Source organism: Podarcis pityusensis, assembly GCF_964106645.2.
Source record: "Podarcis pityusensis genome assembly, chromosome: 1".
NCBI lineage: Eukaryota > Metazoa > Chordata > Lepidosauria > Squamata > Lacertidae > Podarcis > Podarcis pityusensis.
Window position 1 is genome coordinate 36,153,466 of NC_138028.1, and position 22,375 is coordinate 36,175,840.

The 22,375-nt window shown below is 42.0% G+C and overlaps 1 protein-coding gene across 2 annotated transcripts in view; it reads right to left on the bottom strand.

Annotated features, from left to right (window-relative positions):
* Positions 1–18,321, bottom strand: part of COCH (cochlin) — a 33,555-nt gene extending 15,234 nt beyond the window's left edge. Inside the window, exons 1-4 of one of the 2 annotated variants that reach the window (XM_080978348.1) lie at positions 17,685–18,321; positions 17,444–17,476; positions 17,204–17,248; positions 10,252–10,408 (exon numbers count right to left, since the gene is read on the bottom strand). In XM_080978348.1, coding sequence (XP_080834474.1) covers positions 10,252–10,408; positions 17,204–17,248; positions 17,444–17,468 — 227 coding nt within the window. In that variant the 5' untranslated portion in view covers positions 17,469–17,476; positions 17,685–18,321. Of the gene's footprint in view, positions 1–10,251; positions 10,409–17,203; positions 17,249–17,443; positions 17,558–17,684 lie in introns of those variants that run through there. The other variant, XM_080978349.1, reaches the window with a different exon arrangement.
* Positions 18,322–22,375: the final 4,054 nt, after the last annotated feature.

Consider the following 22,375-nt stretch of genomic DNA (forward strand, 5'->3'; position numbering starts at 1 on the left):
AGAGGGGAGATCTAACCTCTAAAGGCCTCTACTAGCCACTGCAGAAACCTCTGCAGCCTTTAACTTGCCAATCCTGTATTAGAGCTCCAATATTGGTAGCAACAAAAAAGGGGTGAGCCAGGAGAGATGAGGGTAGACTATGGAAAGACTTGAATCCAAAGCTTTCCCATTCCCCCAACCCCATCTTTCAAATGGGGTGGAGGTGGTGAGAATATATCAGCCCTGACAAACTGAAAAGAATGGGAGGGAAATCTCAGAATCAGAAAACAAACAAGAATCCCAACCAATGAAAAACAAAGAAAAGGACAAGGAAAAAGGAAAAACTAATCTCTGACCTCTGATAAGTTACCTGTAGTTCAACCACATGTTTCTACTAATGTGGGGAACATAAACATTTAACCATCATATTAATTTAGATCAAAGGATGAAAAACCCACCACATGGAAAATTCAGCCTACACAACTTTTATCAGCATTCCCAGGAAATGAAGGATTATGTTTTATAGCTAAAAACACACTTATATTCAATTACTGGTAACTTTAATCTGCTGAAACAGTAATACTACTTTGATGTTCCAGCAAAATTCTGGATTATGCATTAAATTCTTGTTTAACACCACAGCTATCTTGGCTTGCTGTCGTTGAATAAGTGTGATCTTTGAGATAACAAACATGTAAAATAGTCACCATAACATAGTGGCTAAACGATTCAGAAATAAATCAGGAAGTGCCTGGGCAAAATATAAACTGTTATGAAGTCAATAAATTGACTTAGGCAAGCCACTCCCATAGTTTCAAATCCCCTCCCCATGCACACAATGGAGAATTTCTCTATGAATATCTATGATTTTCCACCCTCTTCTTTTTTAACATGTATTCGTACCAATCAAAGCTGCTTCCTAATGGGCAGTCTAGTAAAAATGACGAGCAGATCACACCCACTGAAATTATTGTGGCCCACCTTAAAGTAACAGAATTAGGATTGGAAAATTGTCTCCTTGGAGGTAGTGGAATTGTATGGGTTTAAATCTTACCATATTGGATTACTTGGATTACAAGCTTTTCCGTCATCACTAGAATGTTGTACTTTATATACTGTGGGCAACATAGGATGGACTTATCATTATGTGATATAAATGCACTACATCTCTGCTTCTTTTAGCACTGAGGGGCCCTTTTGGAATATCTTTTGGATTTCCCTCAAAGAACATCAAATAACTTCCCTCCAATAAACCCTGGTTTTGTTGTCACCCTGTCATTCCACTATTTGTGCCCTGGGCTTGTTGCCACCCAGCACGTCAACATCCATTTGAATTACCCTGATAATTTTCCAGCACTCTGTTCACTTTGCCAGTTACCTAATGGTTACCACATTTCCTGTAAGTGCCCCAGTTGTTTGATAGGAACAGCCTGGAGATGTCACTGTGTTTCTTTAAACCCTGCTAATAACTATTACATGGGGCATGGGTGGCGCTGTGGGTTAAACCACAGAGCCTAGAGCTTGCCGATCAGAAGGTTGGCAGTTCGAATCCTCGCAATGGGGTGAGCTCCCGTTGCTCGGTCCCTGCTCCTGCCAACCTAGCAACTCGAAAGCACGTCAAAGTGCAAGCAGATAAATAGGTACTGCTCCGGCGGGAAGGTAAATGGCGTTTCCGTGCGCAGCTCTGGTTCGCCAGAAGTGGCTTAGTCATGCTGGCTCCCTCGGCCCATAAAGCGAGATGAGCGCCGCAACCCCAGAGTCATCTGTGACTGGACCTAATGGTCAGGGGTCCCTTTACCTTTAATAACTATTACAAACTGCTAATAACAATATTATTTTATGATCCTGCAGATTACATTCTACAGGTATGGCTCTGAAAGGTATGACATACTGAATGGAGAAATACAGAGAAAGCCTTAGGGAAAAGGAACAAAGCATCACTGCCCGTTCAGGACTCTAAAGTTGCATACATACAACATTTTATTCTAGAATCAACGGAGAACAAGCACTTGTTTTTTCTATATAGTCCACACACAATCTAGATCTATTGCATATTTCTTACCCCAGACAAGTGCTTATTGAGAAACTGGTTTCATTCAACAACAAAGGTTTGTTGCAGATTGATTCTGCACTATCCCGCAGTGTGTACATTTGAAAACAATTGCCCTAGCAATGGAAGGTGTATTCGCACCTCCCTAATGACATTATGGATGGACACTTCTTCATTCACCTGCGGCATGTGCAGGAAGCATACCCTCCAACATTTCTCCAATGAAAATATGGACGTCCTAAATAATAATAATAATAATAATAATAATAATAATAATAATAATTCCACCATTTATACCCCTCCCATTCGACTGGGTTGCCCCATCCACTCTGGGCACCTTCCAACTTGTGTAAAAACATAATAAAACATTGAACATTAAAAAACTTCCCTATACAGGGCTGCCTTCAAATGGCTTGGGGAATCAGATAACTCCATACCCTCCAACATTTCTCCAACGAAAATAGATATGTCCTAAGGAAAAATGGGACATTCCAAGATCAAATCAGAAACCGGGACAGCTTCTGTGAATCTGGGACTGTCCCTGGAAAATAAGGACACTTGGAGGGTCTGAGGGAAGAAATGGCATGGATAATCAAAGGGAGGGTTTTAAAATGCATATCAAGTAACCACACCCACCCTTGTGGAAGGCAGTATTTAGAATCAATTTAGGTGATTACAGAATGAGAAAAGCTGGATTTTTAATGATACAAATGGGTTAGTATGTATGCAGCCTGGGATATTATTTTCTTGTCTTCGGTGAGCATAAGTGAGTATAAATATATATAATTTTTTTTAAAAAAATTGTCCAGTAGCACCTTAGAGACCAACTAAGTTTGTTCTTGGTACAAGATTTCGTGTGCATGCACACTTTCTAAGCTTATACCAAGAACAAACTTAGTTGGTCTCTAAGGTGCTACTAGACAATTTTTTAATTTTTTAAAATATTTCGACTGTGTCAGACCAACACGGCTACCTACCTGAATCTAGAACCATAAGTGAGTAGCTACCAATGACCTTTTCCTATTTTCTGAGCAAATAAAACTTCAGGACAATTGTTCTGGCATTATTATTTTTTTACTGGACTAGCATCTGATGGTGAAAGGCTATGAATTATTTTGAGTTTTACAGAGCAGAGCAGCGCAACAGAAACAACACTTTTCTTTAAATTCCGACACCTGTATCATTCTGATGTAGGTCTTATAAGAACTGAGAGGAGCAAAACATTTGTGCAGCACACGTTCCTCATACCACCAAGTGGCCACAACGAGCCCTCACCTAGGTTTTTATCTAGGGCAGCCTTCCTCTGGATTAATAAACACGGCTCTCATTTCCCCCTCTAGTTCTACTTCTTAGCTTGAAGCTACTAAAACAGTTCCTTACTCCGTCTTTGTCACTTTCCATTTACATCTTATCTTGGCATTTATAAGCTATTACACAACCTCCACCATCACCAGCCAGCATAGCCAATGGTCAGGAATAGCAGTGGTTGTGGTCCAACAATGCCTGGAGACCCAAGGTTGGGGAAACCTGATGTAGGGCATGACTAAAGACTAAAGATCCTACTATATATTTTTTTAAAAAAATTAAGGAGGCAGCCTATTCAGAGTTAAGCATGGGAAAGCACAGCTGATATAAACGTGGTCTTTAAGTCTCTGCCACTAAAATCAATAGCACTTTAAAGCGTTTCAGCTTGATCCAGATGGTGCCTTAAGTTCTGGCCAGTATACATGACCCTATCACAAAGAGCATCTGCATTCTTAGCATAGATTTCATTTTAAAGCCGATTTCTAACATCTGTGGAAGGACTTATGCTTAAGCACAATAGTAGAAGGAAAACAAAAATAAACTATCTAGGTCTTCCACTGAAGAAAACAATTTTCAGATATCTTCATGGACTAAAGTCCACTTCATTGGATGTATGAAGTGTTATCCCAAGTGGACTGAAGTCCATAACAATTTATTGCATAATACATTGGTTAAGCCTTTAAGGTGCCACAAGACTCAACATGGTTGTTTTTGCTGCAGTGGACTTACACAGCTACCCCTCTGGAAATTAGAATTCACCTAACTGTTGCTAGGCTTTGACTTCAAGCTACAGCCCTCTTACCCATATGCATCAGCTATATGTGCACAGATGGGATGGTGCCAACTAATCCCTTTTCTCTTGAATGGGCTTAATGCTGTCAAAGTAACATAATGATCAGATCAGCATAATTGTCCAGGGAGGACAAAACGATGCCAGAACAATGTCCATACAAGTTGACAGAGATGATGTTGCCATGCGAAGACAGGAAAAAACATGTCAAAGTGAAGGAGAATTGTTATTAGTCTTTAACTACAATGTTCCACTGTGATGGAGATAAAAAATAAAAAAGAGAAGAGTTGAGGTGCTGTCCTTACAAGAACTGCACATGCATTACTCAGTCCAGAAATCCAAAGGAAAATGTCTCATCTGAGATCCAAATGGCACACCATGATGCTATTACTTTGCTTTCTGACAATACAGATGGGGAAACCACATGTGCATTAAATGGAAAGCGAAATGCAGACCTCCTGGGTCTAAGCAGAAAACCCAAAATATGGCAATTAAATATATGAAAACATTTTGCATGCAATTAACTACAATGGTATTCTCTGTGGTTAATGACTGGAATGCAAAATAATAAATCTATTGGAATCTAGGGTCAGGGAAGACAGATTATCAGATAAATATTGTTCTTGTTCTTTTCTCTCCCTTTTTCTCCTTAACTTGAAGTGGCTGAAATCAGTTCCTCTTGTTGTCTTCACCATTTGCCATTTCTATCTTGTTTTGACCTTTGAAGTATTGTATACTTTTTCATACTGCCACTGGCTGTGATACAGTAATATAATGTGAATGCCTGCAAGAAATAGCATTGGTACAACTGTTTTGCAGACACTTTCTCTTACCTTATGTATATGCCAAACTTTCAAACTGAGTTTGGGACTTAAGGAGTTTGGTGTAAAAAGCTACTAAAGGAAGCAAGTACAGTGCCAGTCCTCACAACCAACTAGTAGAATTGTAAATTTTGGTTGAGTGGATGCTAGTACTGAGAACATGCCAATGGCATCACATTACTCTTTGCGTGGACTGGCGGGGTCCCCCAAACCCTGGGCAGCCCCTGTGTGGAATAACGAATCAAGACAACGTGCTATGGGATTAAAATTGGCTACAACTTTATTATGTTTCAGATGTGGGTAGACCTTGGCTCAGGCATTGGGTGTTTATCCCTCCCAGTCCCCCGCCAGGGATCTGGGGAACATCAGGGTTATCCAGAGTGTGTGGGGGATGGGCTGGCTCTGGAGTACATATCTTCAAGCAGAGAGCGCCCGCCCCATTATGCCGCCATCGCAGGGGAGAGCAATGACAACCTCTAGGGGTACGGCCAAAGCCTCCCCTGAAAACAACCCCTTTAACAGGGAACCCTGGTATCGCTGCTACAAAGAAAAGGGGGGCGTGGGTCACCGCTACACACCCACCCCCATTTAGGGAATACAGACAGGTAAGATCCTCCCCCTATTGTGTGGGTAGGGTGGTCCTTCCCCCTACCTGGCCTGATCACCTTGGCAATGCCTCCCCAGGCAGGATTGGGGAAGTGGGCTGAGGTAGGTGGAGACCTCCAGGTATCCCACCTGGGGAAGGCAAAGCCAAGCCTGTGCTAATGGTGTCGCATAGGGTCCTGGGGGCTGTGCACGCCCATGCAAAGGTCACCCCCCATTTAATGTGGGGAGCGGTCATTCCCAGAACATGCCCAATTCTCAAATCACATTTCCCATGCTGCTGCCCAATCAACTTTTGGTAGCTTTCCAATGGTGCAGGAAGTGTGAGCTGGTTGGAAGCTATGCAAGTGCTGATGCAAATTGTACAACCTTCTTGAATGAGCACCTAGAGCCACACACCTATCCAATATTCCAGTTATGCAGCGGTGGGAACCCTTTTCAGTCTGAGGGCCATATGCTTTAGTGGGCAACCTTCTGGGGGCCGCATACCCCCAGAGTCAAAAAGTGAGTGGGGTGACAGATGTGACTCTTAACTTTGTACAGCAGACTACATTCCGGCCACTCAGAAGCCAGGGGTTTCTACTCTGTGCTCCCCCATTACCGATCTCTCCACCCAGGCAAGCAACCAGAGTTGTCACAGTTCAAGGACACATTCCAGCCAGGCTAAAGTATACCTGAAGGAGAGTCACCACCCCCATCGTTCAGCCCAGACACTGAGTTCCAGCATCGAGGGCCTTCTGGTGGTTCCCTCACTGTGAGAAGTGAAGCTACAGGGAACCAGGCAGAGGGCCTTCTCGCTGGTGGTGCCCACCCTATGGAATGCCCTCCCACTAGATGTCAAAGAAATAAACAACTATCTGACTTTTAGAAGACATCTGAATGCAGCCCTGTTTAGGGAAGCTTTTAATATTTGATGAATTATTGTATTTTAATATTTTGCTGGAAGCTGCCCAGAGTTGCTGGGGAAACCCAGCCAGATGGGCCGGGTATAAATTATTACTATTATTATTATTATTGGTTGGTGAGGCATGTGGCTTGGGGAGAGGTTATGTGGCCTGGGAAATAGGCATTCCTTTTGAATATATGAAGATATGAAGACCCCAGGGAGGGGTCTTGCTCAACCCTGCTACTTTTAACGTCTAGGAACTGTAGCTGGGACTTACTGTATGGACTCTGCCATTGATTTGTAGCTCCACACACCTAGCCTTGCTTGCATATTATTATGCTATGTCAGAAGACTCAGAGGGTTGGTAGATAAAATACACTTTGGTAATGCCCCCCCTCCATTAAACAAAAGGATTTCCCCCTAAAATATAATGCAATTATAATTAGTGTCTGTCTCTTTAAAGAGCAACAAAACCACAGTTCTTCTCTTGGTCATACGCCTGATATCATACATTCCTAGAAAAGAATCTAAGATGATGTAGTGAGTGTTTTAGTCTTTTTGGAAAGTTTTAAATCTTTGGAATTTACAGCTAAGATGTGCATCATTGGAAATGATTTATTTCTGTTGTGCAAAGAGGGAGCTGGCTTCCCAGCTCCATAAGCATAGCCCCTTCTATGGCTTTTCAGGCCACATAAGGGCAGCATAAGTGCCGAAACTTATCCGGGTTAGTTCTTTTTTCTGAATGAAAAATATGTGTCTGTAGATAACCCTCAGGAAATTATAGAGTCAAGAATGCTGCCCTCTAGGGATGGGAAGAGAGAAAAATCCTGTCATGGCAGCTAATTCTTATAAGCTAGGAAGGATTTAACAGGCCAAATTGCAGAAAACCTGAAAATGGGAGAATAGCCCAGAAGCCTATTACGGATACAAAACAGTCCCATGATAACATGGAAAAGTATCACATGGCAGCTTGGAATTATGCTATGAATATGGGTATAGGAGACAGGGAAAAACATTTGTTTGTTTGTTTAATAGAATGGGGGTAATGAACCTGTGATTCAGATGCTGTTGGATTTCAATTCCCAACTGCCCTAAACCAGGCTTCCTCAACCTCGGCCCTCCAGATGTTTTGAGACTACAATTCCCTTCATCCCTGACCACTGGTTCTGCTAGCTAGGGATCATGGGAGTTGTAGGCCAAAAACATCTGGAGGGCCGAGGTTGAGGAAGCCTGCCCTAGACAGTTTGGCCCATGATGGGAGTTGTTGTCCAACAACATCCAGAAAGTTACAGACTCCCATCCCTGATTTAGAATCTATCTGAGCTAATGACTGGTAATAGCGAGAAGCTAACGGTTTCTCTGGAGAAAATAACTGCTAGTTAAGTGCAAGGAAGATAGTCAAGGTCTTTTCAAAATAGTTACTGCTGAAAGTCTGTTCTCCTGCTGGCTAAGGAAACATGAGCTGCTGAAATGCATCTGCAGGGTCTCAACACTGTAAGCTTTTCAGTAAAGTACATGCTTTTTTGTAAAGCACATGCATGTTTATCTGCTTAAATCTATAGTGGGGAATCACATCTGGAATCACTTCTGGCTGGAGGACTGGATCTAGAAATGGCCAGCTCTTCATGAGCCACTCTGACAAGTGAGTGGGGCTGCGCACCTGTCAATCTCCTGATATGATATGACATCAGATGATTGAAACTTCAAACCGCCACCGTAAAGAAAAAAATTGGGTGCACACTCTTAGCGTTTCAGTTATTTGCCAGCTCTAACTTTCTCACGTCTGATGTTATATGATGTCGGGTGTAGGAAAGGTGGGTGAGATTCACCCAATAGGGCTGTGGGGGCCAATCTCAGCATCCTGACATGTCTAATCAGACCTGCAGGTCAGAGGTTCTCTACCACTGGCTTATACATTTCCTCTGCTCTTAATTTTTTCAGTTCCACCCTACTCCAAAAAGAGGATTTGCACAAAGTCTGTTCAATTAGCAATGTGCAAATCCCACTTCTGCTCCAAACCAGAACGTTGGGTTGCCCATGAGCCCAATTGGGGGGAAATATTATTCCTGTGTTATTATTGGGATAATATATTCCAGCTGAAACAGCTTAAGAAAGAGACATGAAGACATAAGGTCCAGAGATCAGATGAAAAGGGTACATCCCTCCCTAACACCTTGACATGCACACATCTGCACACAGAGAGAGGAAGGAGCTTAATTATCATTGTTATTGTGTTCATAAATCGCAATGCACACAAACGTAACTATTTCTGTAATGTACCAGGGCTGAGCCCTATCCCAGAAAACAAATTCCAGGACTGAACACTGGCTCCAATCATGGCCTGCTACATAGGAAAAGAAAGATGGAAGTTTCTCTTTTGCAAACACATTTTTTATTCTACTGAGTTGCGCAAAACATCTTGAAGCACCTCTTGAGAATAGCAGTAACATGCATCCAAAGCGAGGAATGCCTTGCTATTGGCATCCACTCATTAGTGGACATTATTCCACAGACTATTTGTACATGGCTAGAAGACAATGCATTTTGCCAGGTTCCAAACTCATTAAAAACCTTTCACCATCACTCTTGAGCAGCACAATTTCCAAAAGACTACTGCCCAAGAGAAACCAGTTTACGAATACTCAAAGGTGGAACCTGGCACATACTTTTTGAGACACTTTCTATTGCTACCATCCCTGCCATGAGAAGCCTAGGGAGGCTGCATTTGGACATAGCTAGAAAATGACTGCATGTACTCTCCAAAAACATTTTCATTTAGGCAGAGCTAACAAATTTAATGCGAGATTATTTTTAAAGTATGAGAAAAGCTAGATGTTAGAAACATCTGGGCCCATCACCTCCTGGCAAATAGAAGGGGAAGAAATGGAGGCAGTGAGAGATTTTACTTTCTTGGGCTCTATGATCACTACAGATAGTGACAGCAATCACGAAATTAAAAGACGCCTGCTTCTTTGGAGAAAAGCGATGACAAACCTAGACAGCATCTTAAAAAGCAGAGACATCACCTTGCCAACAAAGGTCCGTATAGTTAAAGCCATGGTTTTCCCAGTAGTGATGTATGGAAGTGAGAGCTGGACCATAAAGAAGGCTGATCGCCGAAGAATTGATGCTTTTGAATTATGGTGCTGGAGGAGACTCTTGAGAGTCCCATGGACTGCAAGAAGATCAAACCTCTCCATTCTGAAGGAAATCAGCCCTGAGTGCTCACTGGAAGGACAGATCGTGAAGCTGAGGCTCCAATACTTTGGCCACCTCATGAGAAGAGAAGACTCCCTGGAAAAGACCCTGATGCTGGGAAAGATTGAGGGTACAAGGAGAGGGGACAACAGATGACAAGATGGCTGCACAGTGTTCTCAAAGCTACTGCGGGACCAAACTGCGGGAGGCAGTGGAAGACAGGAGTGCCTGGTGTGCTCTGGTCCATGGAGTCACGAAGAGTCGGACACGACTAAACGACTAAACAACAACAACAAGAAACATCTATTTCTTATAGTTAAATCCTTCATTTCTTCCATGATGGAGTGCCATGCACAGGTTCCCAAGCAGCTTCTATCGCTCAGTTCCAGGCCTGACCACAGCTGACCTGTCATGTGCTTGCAGACTATGTCCTGAAATAGAGCTATGTAGGCTACATAGCCAACAACCAACACCATTTTTAATTGAGTTGTGTTTTTATAATGTTATAGCCCACCCTGAGGCCTTATGGTGAAGGGTGAGGAAGAAATGCAATTAGTAACAACAACAGCATGGGAAACTGACCCCTAATTTTCACTGAACCATTGATAATCAGGCTTACCTGTGAACGGCAGCTCCACAAACGCTGGAAAGGGAGGCATACGCAACATTCCCATAGACTTGGAATTGCCATATAGGACAGTCCGATGGGCAGAGGACATCTATATTATTTTTTCTGAGATCCAGTCCTCTGGTAAAACATGAGACAGCTGACAAGACTGCAGAGGAAAATAAAGAGGTGGCATATAAAACATAAAGCCTAACAGAAAAATCAGTATTCGATTGCAGCGCAGCCAGCCTACCTCTATGAATACATCATTAAGTGTAAATTCATATATTTTATTTACTTACGGCATTTGAACCTCACCCTTTAGCCAAAATGCTTTCAAGAGTGGCTTACAAAAATCATTTCTAAGGCTTGAAATCTAAAAAGACATGACACACAAGGAAAAAGGAGTGGGAGGGAGGAGGGTAAAGCAAGCTCAGGAACAAGTCCTTAAAGTAACAGTTCTCAAAATTATGGCTGATGTCAGTGGCAGTTTTGAAGTACTCTTCACCCCCACATCATATCCAAGAGCATGGCAATGTTTAAGCAGATGGAGGACAAGGCGACTCCTGCCACACAGTTCTTTCCTCAGACAGCTGGCTTGAGGGCAGCTTAAATGTAACAGCAACATATTGTCTAATAGGCCCCATTTGCACCATCAGAGCACTGACAGTACAGTTCTTTTGTTTCATCATCCCCAATTCCTTACCGCTTAACAATTATTTGCCTCCTTTGAATTTGAAAACAGAGCATTAGTTTTTGTGTGTGTGTCACTGGACACATTAGGTATTGATGAATTTTACCTACCTCAAATTACTGTTTTCAGGACTAGTTCGCATTCACAAGTCAGAACACTGAAGTGCAATGCAATATAATAACACTTATTGTTGTTCACCTAGCCTGCCCTTGCAATGAGAAGCCAGGGTGTTCTCTTTGATGTTAATTTGTCATTTTAACCTCATAGCAGGGCATTAGCAAAATCTTGTATTGGTTTAATCTTCACATAAACCCATGGGTCTTTGGCACTGCTTGCTGCCAGGATTCTCAAAGTCTGTGACAGGCCTTTGGCAGGATATCCTTTTTATTAGCCATGTGTTTGCAGACTATTGAAAATGCAGCAGGTCAGTTACTTTCCACTGACTCCCTGGAATTCACGTTAGCCTTGCTTGCTACGAATAACGTTGGTTCCATGTGCACTAGTAAGACTCTTCATATTCAAAGATGGGAAATGTATTTGTCTACATGTGTGGAATATCTGTGTTGTTTTGGGTTGTGATATTGGCACCAGGTCACTGCAAAGTGGTGTGACATGTTTTCAATTACTTTGTGGCTTTTGATATGTCTTGCTAATTGTGTAGTGGCATAACAAATCATCGGGCTGGGTTATAAATGATCTTGCACTCATTTTCCATTCATTCTTCTGTGGTTTAGCAATTCTGTTTCTGTTTTGAATTAATTACCGTAAATTCACATTTGGGAATTTTTCGCTTATGTTAATTATATTAGTACTATAGTGCTGTTCTATTTTGTGCAATAATTTGGTGTGGAAAATCAGTTTTAGATTTAGGAGATCACTTTAAAAATCCAAATTATAGGGGCTACATTTTCACAAGTGACTAAAGGAAATCCAGCATTCCATTCCCTTTTGTGCTTTAAAAAAGTCTACACAAATCTAGCTAAGCCATGGTAGATTAGTTTATCGTTATGTTTGGTTATTGGGTTATTCATTATAAAGTACTGAGAAGTTATGTCATCTCTTTTTTTGCAATCTTCTGCATTTTTACTGAAATAAGGGATACAAGACTAAATAATGGTAAAATCTACATTCTTCCATACAGCACAGAAACACACCAGTTTAGTATAACTCATTAATAGAAACAAATTTATTTCTGTTTTATTTCCAGTTTTTTAAAAAATAAATTATAGTGCAATCTCATAAGTGTGTTCAAAAGTTAACTGTAGAATTGCAGTATTTGTAGAACGATGTACGTTTTCTCTATTGAACCTATAAAAAAAAAGAAAAGGAAAGTTTTTAAACATGTTTATAGGCTTCAGGAAAATTTATTGTAAGACAATTGTAAATTAGCACCTTGATCCACTGAGGTTGGAGGCAATGTAAAAAGATGCAGCTTCTGGGGCTGCATATTTGCATCTAGCTCTTGAGGTTGTATGTGAAGTTCTGAATGGTAATAATATTTACAGTGACCTTTACATATGATCAGCACATAATTTTGATAACACCAAGTAGATGTGCAGCATCTAGAAATGCACAGATGTGTATAGAGCATCACAAAAAAGCCTACTGCTACATATGCAATTATTGCTGAAAATTGTATTTCAAAAGGTATTTGATACAGTAGTTGTGCTATAATTTTCCTGGATATTAAAACCAAAGTTAAAATCAACTTTTTGGTCTTTCATCCAGCCCACAGTAGTCACTATGTTGCAGATAATGGTCAATAAGTTCCATGGCCATTTCATTATTCTCCACCTCACTGATTGATTTATTATGGTTTATTGCTATATTTATAGCCATGGCCACCAACCTGAATGGCTTTAAAAGGGGATGAGGCATTGAAGGAGGACAAGGCTATCAGCGCCTTAGTAACCTGTAGCTTGATGACTATATTACCTCCAGAATCAGAGGCAGCAGTCCTCTGAATACCAGTTACTGGGGATCATGAATAAAAAGGTAAAGGAAACCCTGACCATTAGGTCCAGTCGTGGCCGACTCTGGGGTTGCGGCGCTCATCTTGCTTTACTGGCCGAGGGAGCCGGCGTACAGCTTCCGGGTCATGTGGCCAGCATGACTAAGACGCTTCTGGCGAACCAGAGCAGCACACGGAAACATCGTTTACCTTCCCGCCAGAGCGGTACCTATTTATCTACTTGCACTTTTGATGTGCTTTCGAACTGCTAGGTTGGAAGGAGCAGGGACCGAGCAACGGGAGCTCACCCCGCCATGAGGATTCGAACCGCCGACCTTCTGATCGGCAAGTCCTAGGCTCTGTGGTTTAACCCACAGCGCCACCCAGAGAGACCTATTGCACTCATGTTCTCCTTGTGGAGATAGTTGTTTATATTTATTTTATTTACATAGTTCTAAACCACACTCTCATATAAGAAGAGTTTGGATTTGATATCCCGCTTTATCACTACCCGAAGGAGTCTCAAAGTGGCTAACATTCTCCTTTCCCTTCCTTCCCCACAACAAACACTCTGTGAGGTGAGTGGGGCTGAGAGACTTCAGAGAAGTGTGACTAACTCAAGGTCACCCAGCAGCTGCATGTGGAGGAGCGGAGACACGAACCCGGTTCCCCAGATTACGAATCTACCGCTCTTAACCACTACACCACACTGGCTCTCTCTCTATATAAAATATGACAAGGCAACCTAAAAACAATAGAAGTGTACAAAGAAGCAGCAGAAGCAAAAGTGGCAAAGAATCTCAGGTTTGGAAGGCTTGTTTGAAGAATACAGTTATTAAAAGACGCCTGAAATTGAACGGAGTTCCCATAAGCATCTGGCTGGCCACTGTGAGAAGCTGATCAGAATTTTGGACTTGACAGGCCTTTGTGCTAACCAAGCAAGACTCCTCTTATGTTATTATGTAAAATAGCCATATCTCAGACAATAGTGTTCAAGTTATTGCCAGAAATATGAAAATGGTTCACATTTGCATTATGTTACCTATGTTTCCCTTACAGAGCAAAGAAGGAATATCACAGACAACTGTTACTAACAGAGATCCAATGCAGTGTACTCTCTTCAAAGCCTTATAATAACTTCGAATGGGACAAAGGTTCAAAAAGTGTATTTTGATTTTAACGTCCAAGGAAGTCATGGCACAAACAGCAGGTCAAATACCTTTCCAATATAATTTTCAGCTATATTTAAGATACTACTGCTATTATACAGAACCTTTTTGTTCTTATTTTGACACCTTTGGTCTTTTTCCAATATGTTCTTCCAGAGTCACTACCTCTTTTTTAGACTTCATTCTACTTGTATAAAAGGAAAAAGAAAGCATTCTTGAGTTTACATAGCTGCTTTCTCCAGATATCTACAGTACAAGAAACCTTTGTAACAATCTTGCTTAGGTCCTTTATGGGTTTGCCAACTCCTACAACTGATGAGCTTTTCCATTGTCAAAGGTCAAATCCTCATACTTTACTTACAAAAATACACCAAAAACCTCACTCACCAGTTTGGAAAGAGTTCTGTGTTCTCCTTCCAGTGCTGATGGAGCTTAGAAATACACATGGATGTTTTCATCTCCATTTCTCTTTAATGATTAATTAATTCTTCACTGGAAACATGATCCTTAATCAAAAGAATTTTCATTTCTTCAGTATCAGCGGATCCATTTATTTTATTTATTGTCTGAATAGTGCCCTTTAACGGAGGTGTGTAGCTTCTTGGGTTTTCCTGTTCTTCTTAGTAGTAGAATTCCATTTCTTATAAATATAATTTTGTGTAACACATTTTCCTTTCACACTTGTTCCAATAATCTTTGCATTGAGTCCAAAATAGTAAGCACCTTTGACCATTACTTATTATTTCTTACAGCCATGAAATATTCAGATGTTCTTAAATGTAAAGTCTATTCAGTTATGCCATTGGATGCTTCTCAATATCTCACACAATCTACAGCTATTATTCACACTGGAACATTCTAGGTTTTCATCCTGTCGTAAGTCACTTAGAGGCTTTTTCGTGTAAGGTGACAGATAAATTAATTAATAAATAATAATTAACTGAAAACATGTATTTATTTGATCAATAGTCTTGCACACTTCATCACTGGTGATAAGGTTCAAGTGAGAATTTATTCAATGCACAACTTCCTCTATCCCTCTCCAGTAACTTTTCCAGAACTACTGCTGTGTGTTGCTATTACCTAAATAATCCACAAGGAAATTAATCCTATTGTCATCTGAAAACCAAATTAATAGAAGGCTTTGGGGGTAGTCTAAAGTGAACACAATTATTTTCTGCTTGCCATAAAAATGTCAAAAAGGGTTCTACTCCTGCTATTTACACATGCCTCTTGGGCAATTTCCATATTAACCTTAGACACAAGTAATATTGCATTTTTTTATCCTGAGAAGTTTTGAATTGGAAGTTCACTGTACAGTAATAGTGGTATGAAACTAAGAGTGCTACAGTAGTCATCTTTAGACTCACAAACATAACTTTTTCCAAGTCACAAATGCAACACCTGGACCACAATAGTTTTGCCACTAGTTCTGCTCAGGAGAAGAAAAAAGAGCAGTACCAGAGAGTAAAACAACAACAAACAACAAGAAGAAGCAAGGAATGAAACAGGTGCTTTAAAAATGAACATTTATTATGACAAACAAGTCCAACACATAGAATCATAGAATTGTAGAGTTGGAAGGGACCACAAGGGTCATCCAGTCCAACGCCCAGCAATGCAGGAATCTTTTTGCACAATGTGGGGCTCGAACTCACTACCCTGAGATTAAGCATCTCATGCTCTATCAACTGAGCTAGTCCCATCTCATTGTTATCAGACAGAAGATTCCAGCGGAAGGAAAACTAACACAGCTGTAAGCATATTTACTCATAAGTTCCACTGAGTTCCATAAGATTTACTCTCCAGTAAATGTGTGTAGGATTTTCAGTTTAAGCAGACCGCAGTAGTCCAAGCAATTGGAGCAACATGTTGAAATGTTTTGGACTTAAGACTGTTTTCATTTGCCAGAACACCTGTTTGAGGCCTGCCCTGCCCTTCTAGTTTCTTCACTAGATCTGTGCATGCAGCAGGTTGAGTGCTTTTCTCCTTTCAAATATCCCAGCAAGGAAACTAATATATTTTGAAAATCAGGGAAGTTTCCAAACACAGTTTCTGATACCACAACTATAAGGCCATGGGTGAGGGAGGGGATATCAGGACTGCATAATTGCTTTTTAAAACTGTTGATAAATACACCTGCTGTTCCATAGGGTATCACAGCCCCATTAGACTCTGACTTTATATAAAAGTGTAAGTATTCATGTTTAGCTTTGAAAAAGATGCAAACGGACAGAGTTTTGCCTTACTCAAAACATTCATTCACACACACACACACACACACACACATTCGTCTATATTCTCTTACAGGATGAAAATATTTGATCATGCATGTTAACAGGGAAGGGTGTTAAGCTATCTTTGCCATTTAGCCCTTAAATAAGAATGTACAGTGGTACCTCAGGTTACATACGCTTCAGGTTACATACACTTCAGGTTACAGACTCCACTAATCCAGAAATAGTACATCGAGTTAAGAACACTACTTCTAGATGAGAACAGAAATCGTGCTCCAGCAGCGCGGCAACAGCAGGAGGCCCCATTACCTAAAGTGGTGCTTCAGGTTAAGAACAGTTTCAGGTTAAGAACAGCCCTCCGGAACGAATTAAGTATGTAACCAGACGTACCACTGTACTTTACCAATCACTAACAGAAAATCAAATTAGGATGAAGAAAAATAAAGCTACAGATTATCGAGAGGCATTGACGGATTACATAGCAATTCATCTTTACTGGGTGTAGAACCATGGAATCATAGAATCATAAGAGTTGGAAAGGACCCCAAGGGTCCATAGCTGTCAACGTTTCCCTTTTTTTAAGGGAAATCCCCTTATTCCGAATAGGATTCCTCGCAAGAAAAGGGAAAAGTTGACAGCTATGAAAGTGTCATCTAGTCCAACCCTCTGCAAAGTAAGACACTTAAAAATACATTCTGGAAATCCTAATCATGGACTACGGACAGTTTCTTGCAGGGGAAGGAGGTTGTGAAGCAATCCTGTCCCTCTCCGCGTGGAAATGGCAAGATCTCCCAAGACACATTTCTGCATGCATCATGTACCGCTTCCGCATGCACCTGTTCATGCACCCCGCGCAGCAAACTTATTTGCAACTGAAAAAGGATTCCCCCCCCCCCATTTTTTCTTAACTCACCCGAGCTCTCTTCGGCCTTCGCAGGGCTGGCTAGAAAGACGACACCTGCCATCAAGAGAGGAGAGCGGGGTCGTCAAAGGGAGTCCCGAGGGGGAAAGCAGGCTGACGCTGAGCAGAGGAGGCACGGGGGCTGGTTGTGAAGAGCCCCCCTCCCCCGAGGGAAAATGATGCGCGAAAGCCTCTCTCCGAACCCCCAACCCAACCCAGCTCCGGGATCCAGCACGAGTTAAAAATACCCACCCAGGAAGAGCAGGACCGGAGCCATAGCTGCACCTAGGAAAAGGAGGAGAAGGCACAGAGTCAGCCCCGACAGGGTTAATCAGAGGAGCTCTTCTTCACGCGCGTGCCCCCTCCCACCTCCCCACACTGGAGGAGATGGAGGGGGAGACCATCTTTTTGGGTGGGGGGGGGTAGCAGCCGCTCTTGGCTCCTGATTGGCGCCAACGGATAATGGCGACGGGGGGAGGCAAAACGATTTTACCTCGGGTTCTCGCAACCGGTGGAATGGTCGCGCCCTTTCGAATACGCAGCGCCGGGGAAATTGAGAGAGGCGCGAAAAAGAAGAAGAAAGCGCGCCTCTTTGGGCCGCCCCTGCTGAGGCGAAAGGCGGGCGGGCGGGCAGCGAGTGATGCTGGAGGAGAAGCAGCCACGGCCGCAGGGATGTCTGCCTGGACCAGCGCTGCGCGTCGAGGGGACCGCGCGCGCTGGCTTTAAACCCTGCCCAGGCGCATGAGCACTAGTGGCAAGACCTCGGCCGCCTCCTGGGTGGCCTGGGAAGGCGGCTGACCCGCCGGAGTGGGGTGGGGGCGTGGGGAGAGGGAGGGCGCGGAGGAGCCCCGGGTGGCCGGAGCCCTTGGCAGCTGCCGCTTCTGAAGAGGCGGCAGCTGCCGCGCGCGGGAAGCGCCTGAGAAGCCGGCAGGTGCGCTCTCGGGCTCCACTCGTTTCCCGCGCTTCTCGGGGGGCCTCGCCTGGCATTTATTTCTCCTCTGCCCAGCTCTGAAGCAAAGCAGAACCCCCCCCAACCTTTGTTTTCACGGGGCCGGGGGTCGCTTGAAGGGCTTAAACCCAGCCAGCCTTTCCCGAGGCGGTGGCGCCTTGCCATGTGCCTGGCACGCGGGAGAAGGAGGGATGGCGTCGGTGCCGGATTTACGTATAAGCTAAACAAGCTATAGCTTAGGGCCCCACTCTCTTGGGGGCCCCCAAAAAATTTAAAGGAAAAACAACAACCTGGATGTACATTTCGAAAATATAAGATAAAAAACAAATAAAATGAAACTTACATACAGCAACAGTGTTTTGTGTTGTGTAGGCTCCTATTTGTTATGTGCAAATGGCTTTAGATACCTATTAGGTCCCTAAATTACCATATAGCATATATTCAACACAAGAAACAGCGACAATTTGATGTTGACCAAGGACAGCTGGACATATAAAGGGCCCCATTACCTTCGGTAGCTGAGGGCCTCATCAAACCTCAATCCAGCCCTGGATGGTGTGCCCGGGGCCGGAGGAACACTGGCTGAAAAGGCTCCGTCTGTACAAGTTGGATTCCCTTACACTCCTGGACTGATTTCCTCCTGGCAAGCAGCTGGAGCCATGAGATAGCAAGCCAGAAGACAAGTGATCCACCTCCAGCCCATTGTTGTCCACTCCGAGTGGCAACGCAACGACTGGCAAACACACACACACACAGTGTGGGGGGCCTTCTGCCTGCATCTTGAGAGCTGCTATTGTAGCTTCGGTTCAGCATTGTGGTGGGCAACTAGGATGGTGTAAAATGTGTCTCATCCAGTGCTTTTTTCCTAAAATGTTTAGGGGTACTCTCATTTTGACTCAAGAAAATCGCCATTTTATAGTTCAAATCGGGAAAAATAAATGCAGTAAATGGACAAAAGTATCTGCATTATTATTATTATTATTCCACCTTTCATCATAAGATCTCAGGGCAGTTCAAAGAATAAAATGTCTGCCTTTACTTAGATGGTCTTGGGTACCAATACTAGTGATTGAATTAGTCTGCATTTCAGCGCTTCAGTGATCACATACGCAGCCCAACAAGACAATGACAAAAATCCACCAACAGCATACAAATCAATATGGCAAACCTGATCCAAAACACCCACCCACCCCACTCACACATGAAAACAAAGATCACCATAGCCAATCACAAACAACCACACCCTAGGCCAACCCCAGCCTCTCTCACCACCAAAGGAGCACAAGTGTATAACAGAACCTTCACAAGTGACGCTGACACAAAACCCCACATATATTAAGTGTAATAGAAATGTCACCACCTGACCCCACCCCCACTCACCTTTCCCCCCTCCACCTCTTTCCCCCTCTTCTTCCTAATGTCTCAACAAATGAAACAGATCTGTAAAAAATGTTACTTGGAAAAAAGAGAGAGAGAGAGATACATGGCACATACTTTTGTAACCCAAGAAAATCTTTAATAAAAATACTTTTTTTTAAAAGTGCTTAAATAGCATATGAGACACCATAACTGCATTCTCCCTAGATGTGCCCTTCCTGTGAGTTTGATGTGTGCAAAGGTTCTGAATTCTACCCTACATTCATAATTTCTATATTCTAGCTGGTTAGATTTCTGCTTTAAAATCAAGCATGTATTCTTCTAACATCTTATGATATTACTTGTGAATTGCCCCGGAGGACTTTTTTTGTTGCTTTAAAAGGCAGCATTAGAAAACACACACGCAAACCTCACAGAAAAGAGCCTTTCACACCTTCAAAATATGCATGTGTATACATGCGAAAGTATATGTTTTTGTATTTGGAAAGGAAATGAAGAAAAGGGAAATGAAGAAAATGAGAAACCCTAACAGCTGAACTCATCCTGAGTTCAAGGGGGTTGGCTCCCAGGTAAGTGAGTATATATAGGATTTTCTAAATTTAGTAATAAAACTATGTGTAATTAGATTAAATAAATTTATATCGTGCCTTTCCTCCCCAAGGAGCCCAGGGTGAATGGTAGCCTTCGTGGCTCTATATTATTGGAACCATCAGGATATATATTTCATGGGAGGACATTTGTATCTCCTGCTTCCATTTGTATGAGAAGAGTTAGTGGTTGATTATAACATTGCAGGATTCGGCCTTTGGGGCCCTTTGCTACCTTCAAGGGCCGCAGGTGAAGGTAAATGTGCTGTGTGGTTCCTTGAGGTTAAATTCTGTCGTGTGTCCAAGGTTTTTATCCCCTGCCTCTGAAGAGTCTGGAATATAGATGTCGTGGCATTCCAAGCCAGGAAGATTATGTCAGCAGCATTGGCCATAAACGGAACTTGGTAATCCGCACAAATGTCCTGGTATCAAAACAAAAGTGGTGAATGGACAACCAAATCCTCTGTTTTTGAAGGATGATATTATTTCCTTCCCTGTAGTGCAGCACATCTCATTACCGGGATGACATGAGAAATTTGTCCCCTTTTCTGTCCCATTTAATAAAATTTGTTGGCTAAATTGTTGCACCCCTAAGATCCAACATTTGACATGAGCGGGCTTGGTTTTGAAATATGTACAATGATGCCAGTTAGTAACTTGTTTACAAGATTGCACTTGGAAGTACATTTTGATGAACTGGTGAAAATATAAACACAAATATGACCACTTGTAAAATAAAAAAATGTTGATTTAGAAAACATCCTACAAGACACAAATATTTGCAAAAGCATGACCATTTGGTGTATTGTTACATTAGCTAATCTTCCTTGCGTTTGTTTTCCAGACTCCTGGATAAAATTGACTGTTGAATAAGGTACTTGGACTTGGAAAAACCAGTTGCTCATTGTGACGTACTAAATCATTGTTTGCAATCAGGTATTTATGGTTAGGCTCCAGTTAGAGCTGGTGCACACCATATTTTTCAGATTATCAAATATTTGAATGACATTAAAATGGTTTATGTTGAAATACAAATGAAACTGAACAGAATCAGTATGAATACATAAATAAATACTGGCATATATATTAGGTTTTCTTGTTTTAATTGGTTTTAATTGAACGTATGGTTTTTTTGTTTTTGTAAAGATGCTTTCAGTTGACTGTGGCAAGAAAAAGCATCCAATAAATTTAACTAATTAACAACAACAACAACAACAATAAAAAACTGGATATAGTTTATTTAGTGTGTATGGTATATTGTTATAGCTATTTTCCTAAGCATATAAAAACATTTTTTTACTGAATTACCCGAAAGTGTTAGGATATAATATTAGGAAAAGAGTCTGTTTCCTGTACAACTTCACAATCAGCTAGAGACTTCTGAAACTGATCTGACAGTTTCCAGTACGATACAATTAATGTTTACGCTTTCCATTGTACAGGCCTTTACCTGTAGCCTTTGTCTAGCAATTTACTTCTCAGGTGATAGCCTCTGTATCAGATTCCGATGCTAAGTTGTACCATGAAATAATATTTTTAGACATTCATTTTAATCTGGAAGTTTTCAGTACCCAGTGCACAGTCGGGCAGAAATAATTCAATTCATTATATAAGCTTGTTCTTAACACCAGCTGTTCTCAGTCTGATTGCTAACCCTTTTCTGAACTAGAAAGACAAAATGTTTCGTTCTTTAAGGATTCAGTAGAGTCTTAGGTAAATATTTAATTTCAGGTGAAGCTGCATTCAGCTGTTGTCCTGATCAGGATGCATCCTGGCAGAACTTGGCTCCAGTTCTGTTGCTAAGTTGACTTTTGCTGCTTCTGGCTCTGCTACTGATGCTGTTTCTTCCACTTCCTCTGCTAATGATGATCTGAATATTCTGGGGGCAGAGACAAACCCATGAGTGTTCTTTCAGTTGACAACCGAGAAAACTAGAATTTATTTTATTACATTTTTATTTTACCTTTCTTAAGCCAGCATGTTGTAGTGGTTAAGAACGGTGGACTTGTAATCTGGTGAACCGGGTTCGCTTCCCCGCTCCTCCACATGCAGCTGCTGGGTGACCTTGGGCCAGTCACACTTCTCTGAAGTCTCTCAGCCTCACTCACAGAGTGTTTGTTGTTATAAGGGAGGAAGGGAAAGGAGATTGTTAGCCACTTTGAGACTCCTTAAGGGGAGTGAAAGGCAGGATATCAAGTCCAAACTTCTTCTTCTTCTTCTTCTTCTTCTTCTTCTTCTTCTTCTTCTTCTTCTTCTTCTAGCAGCTCAGGA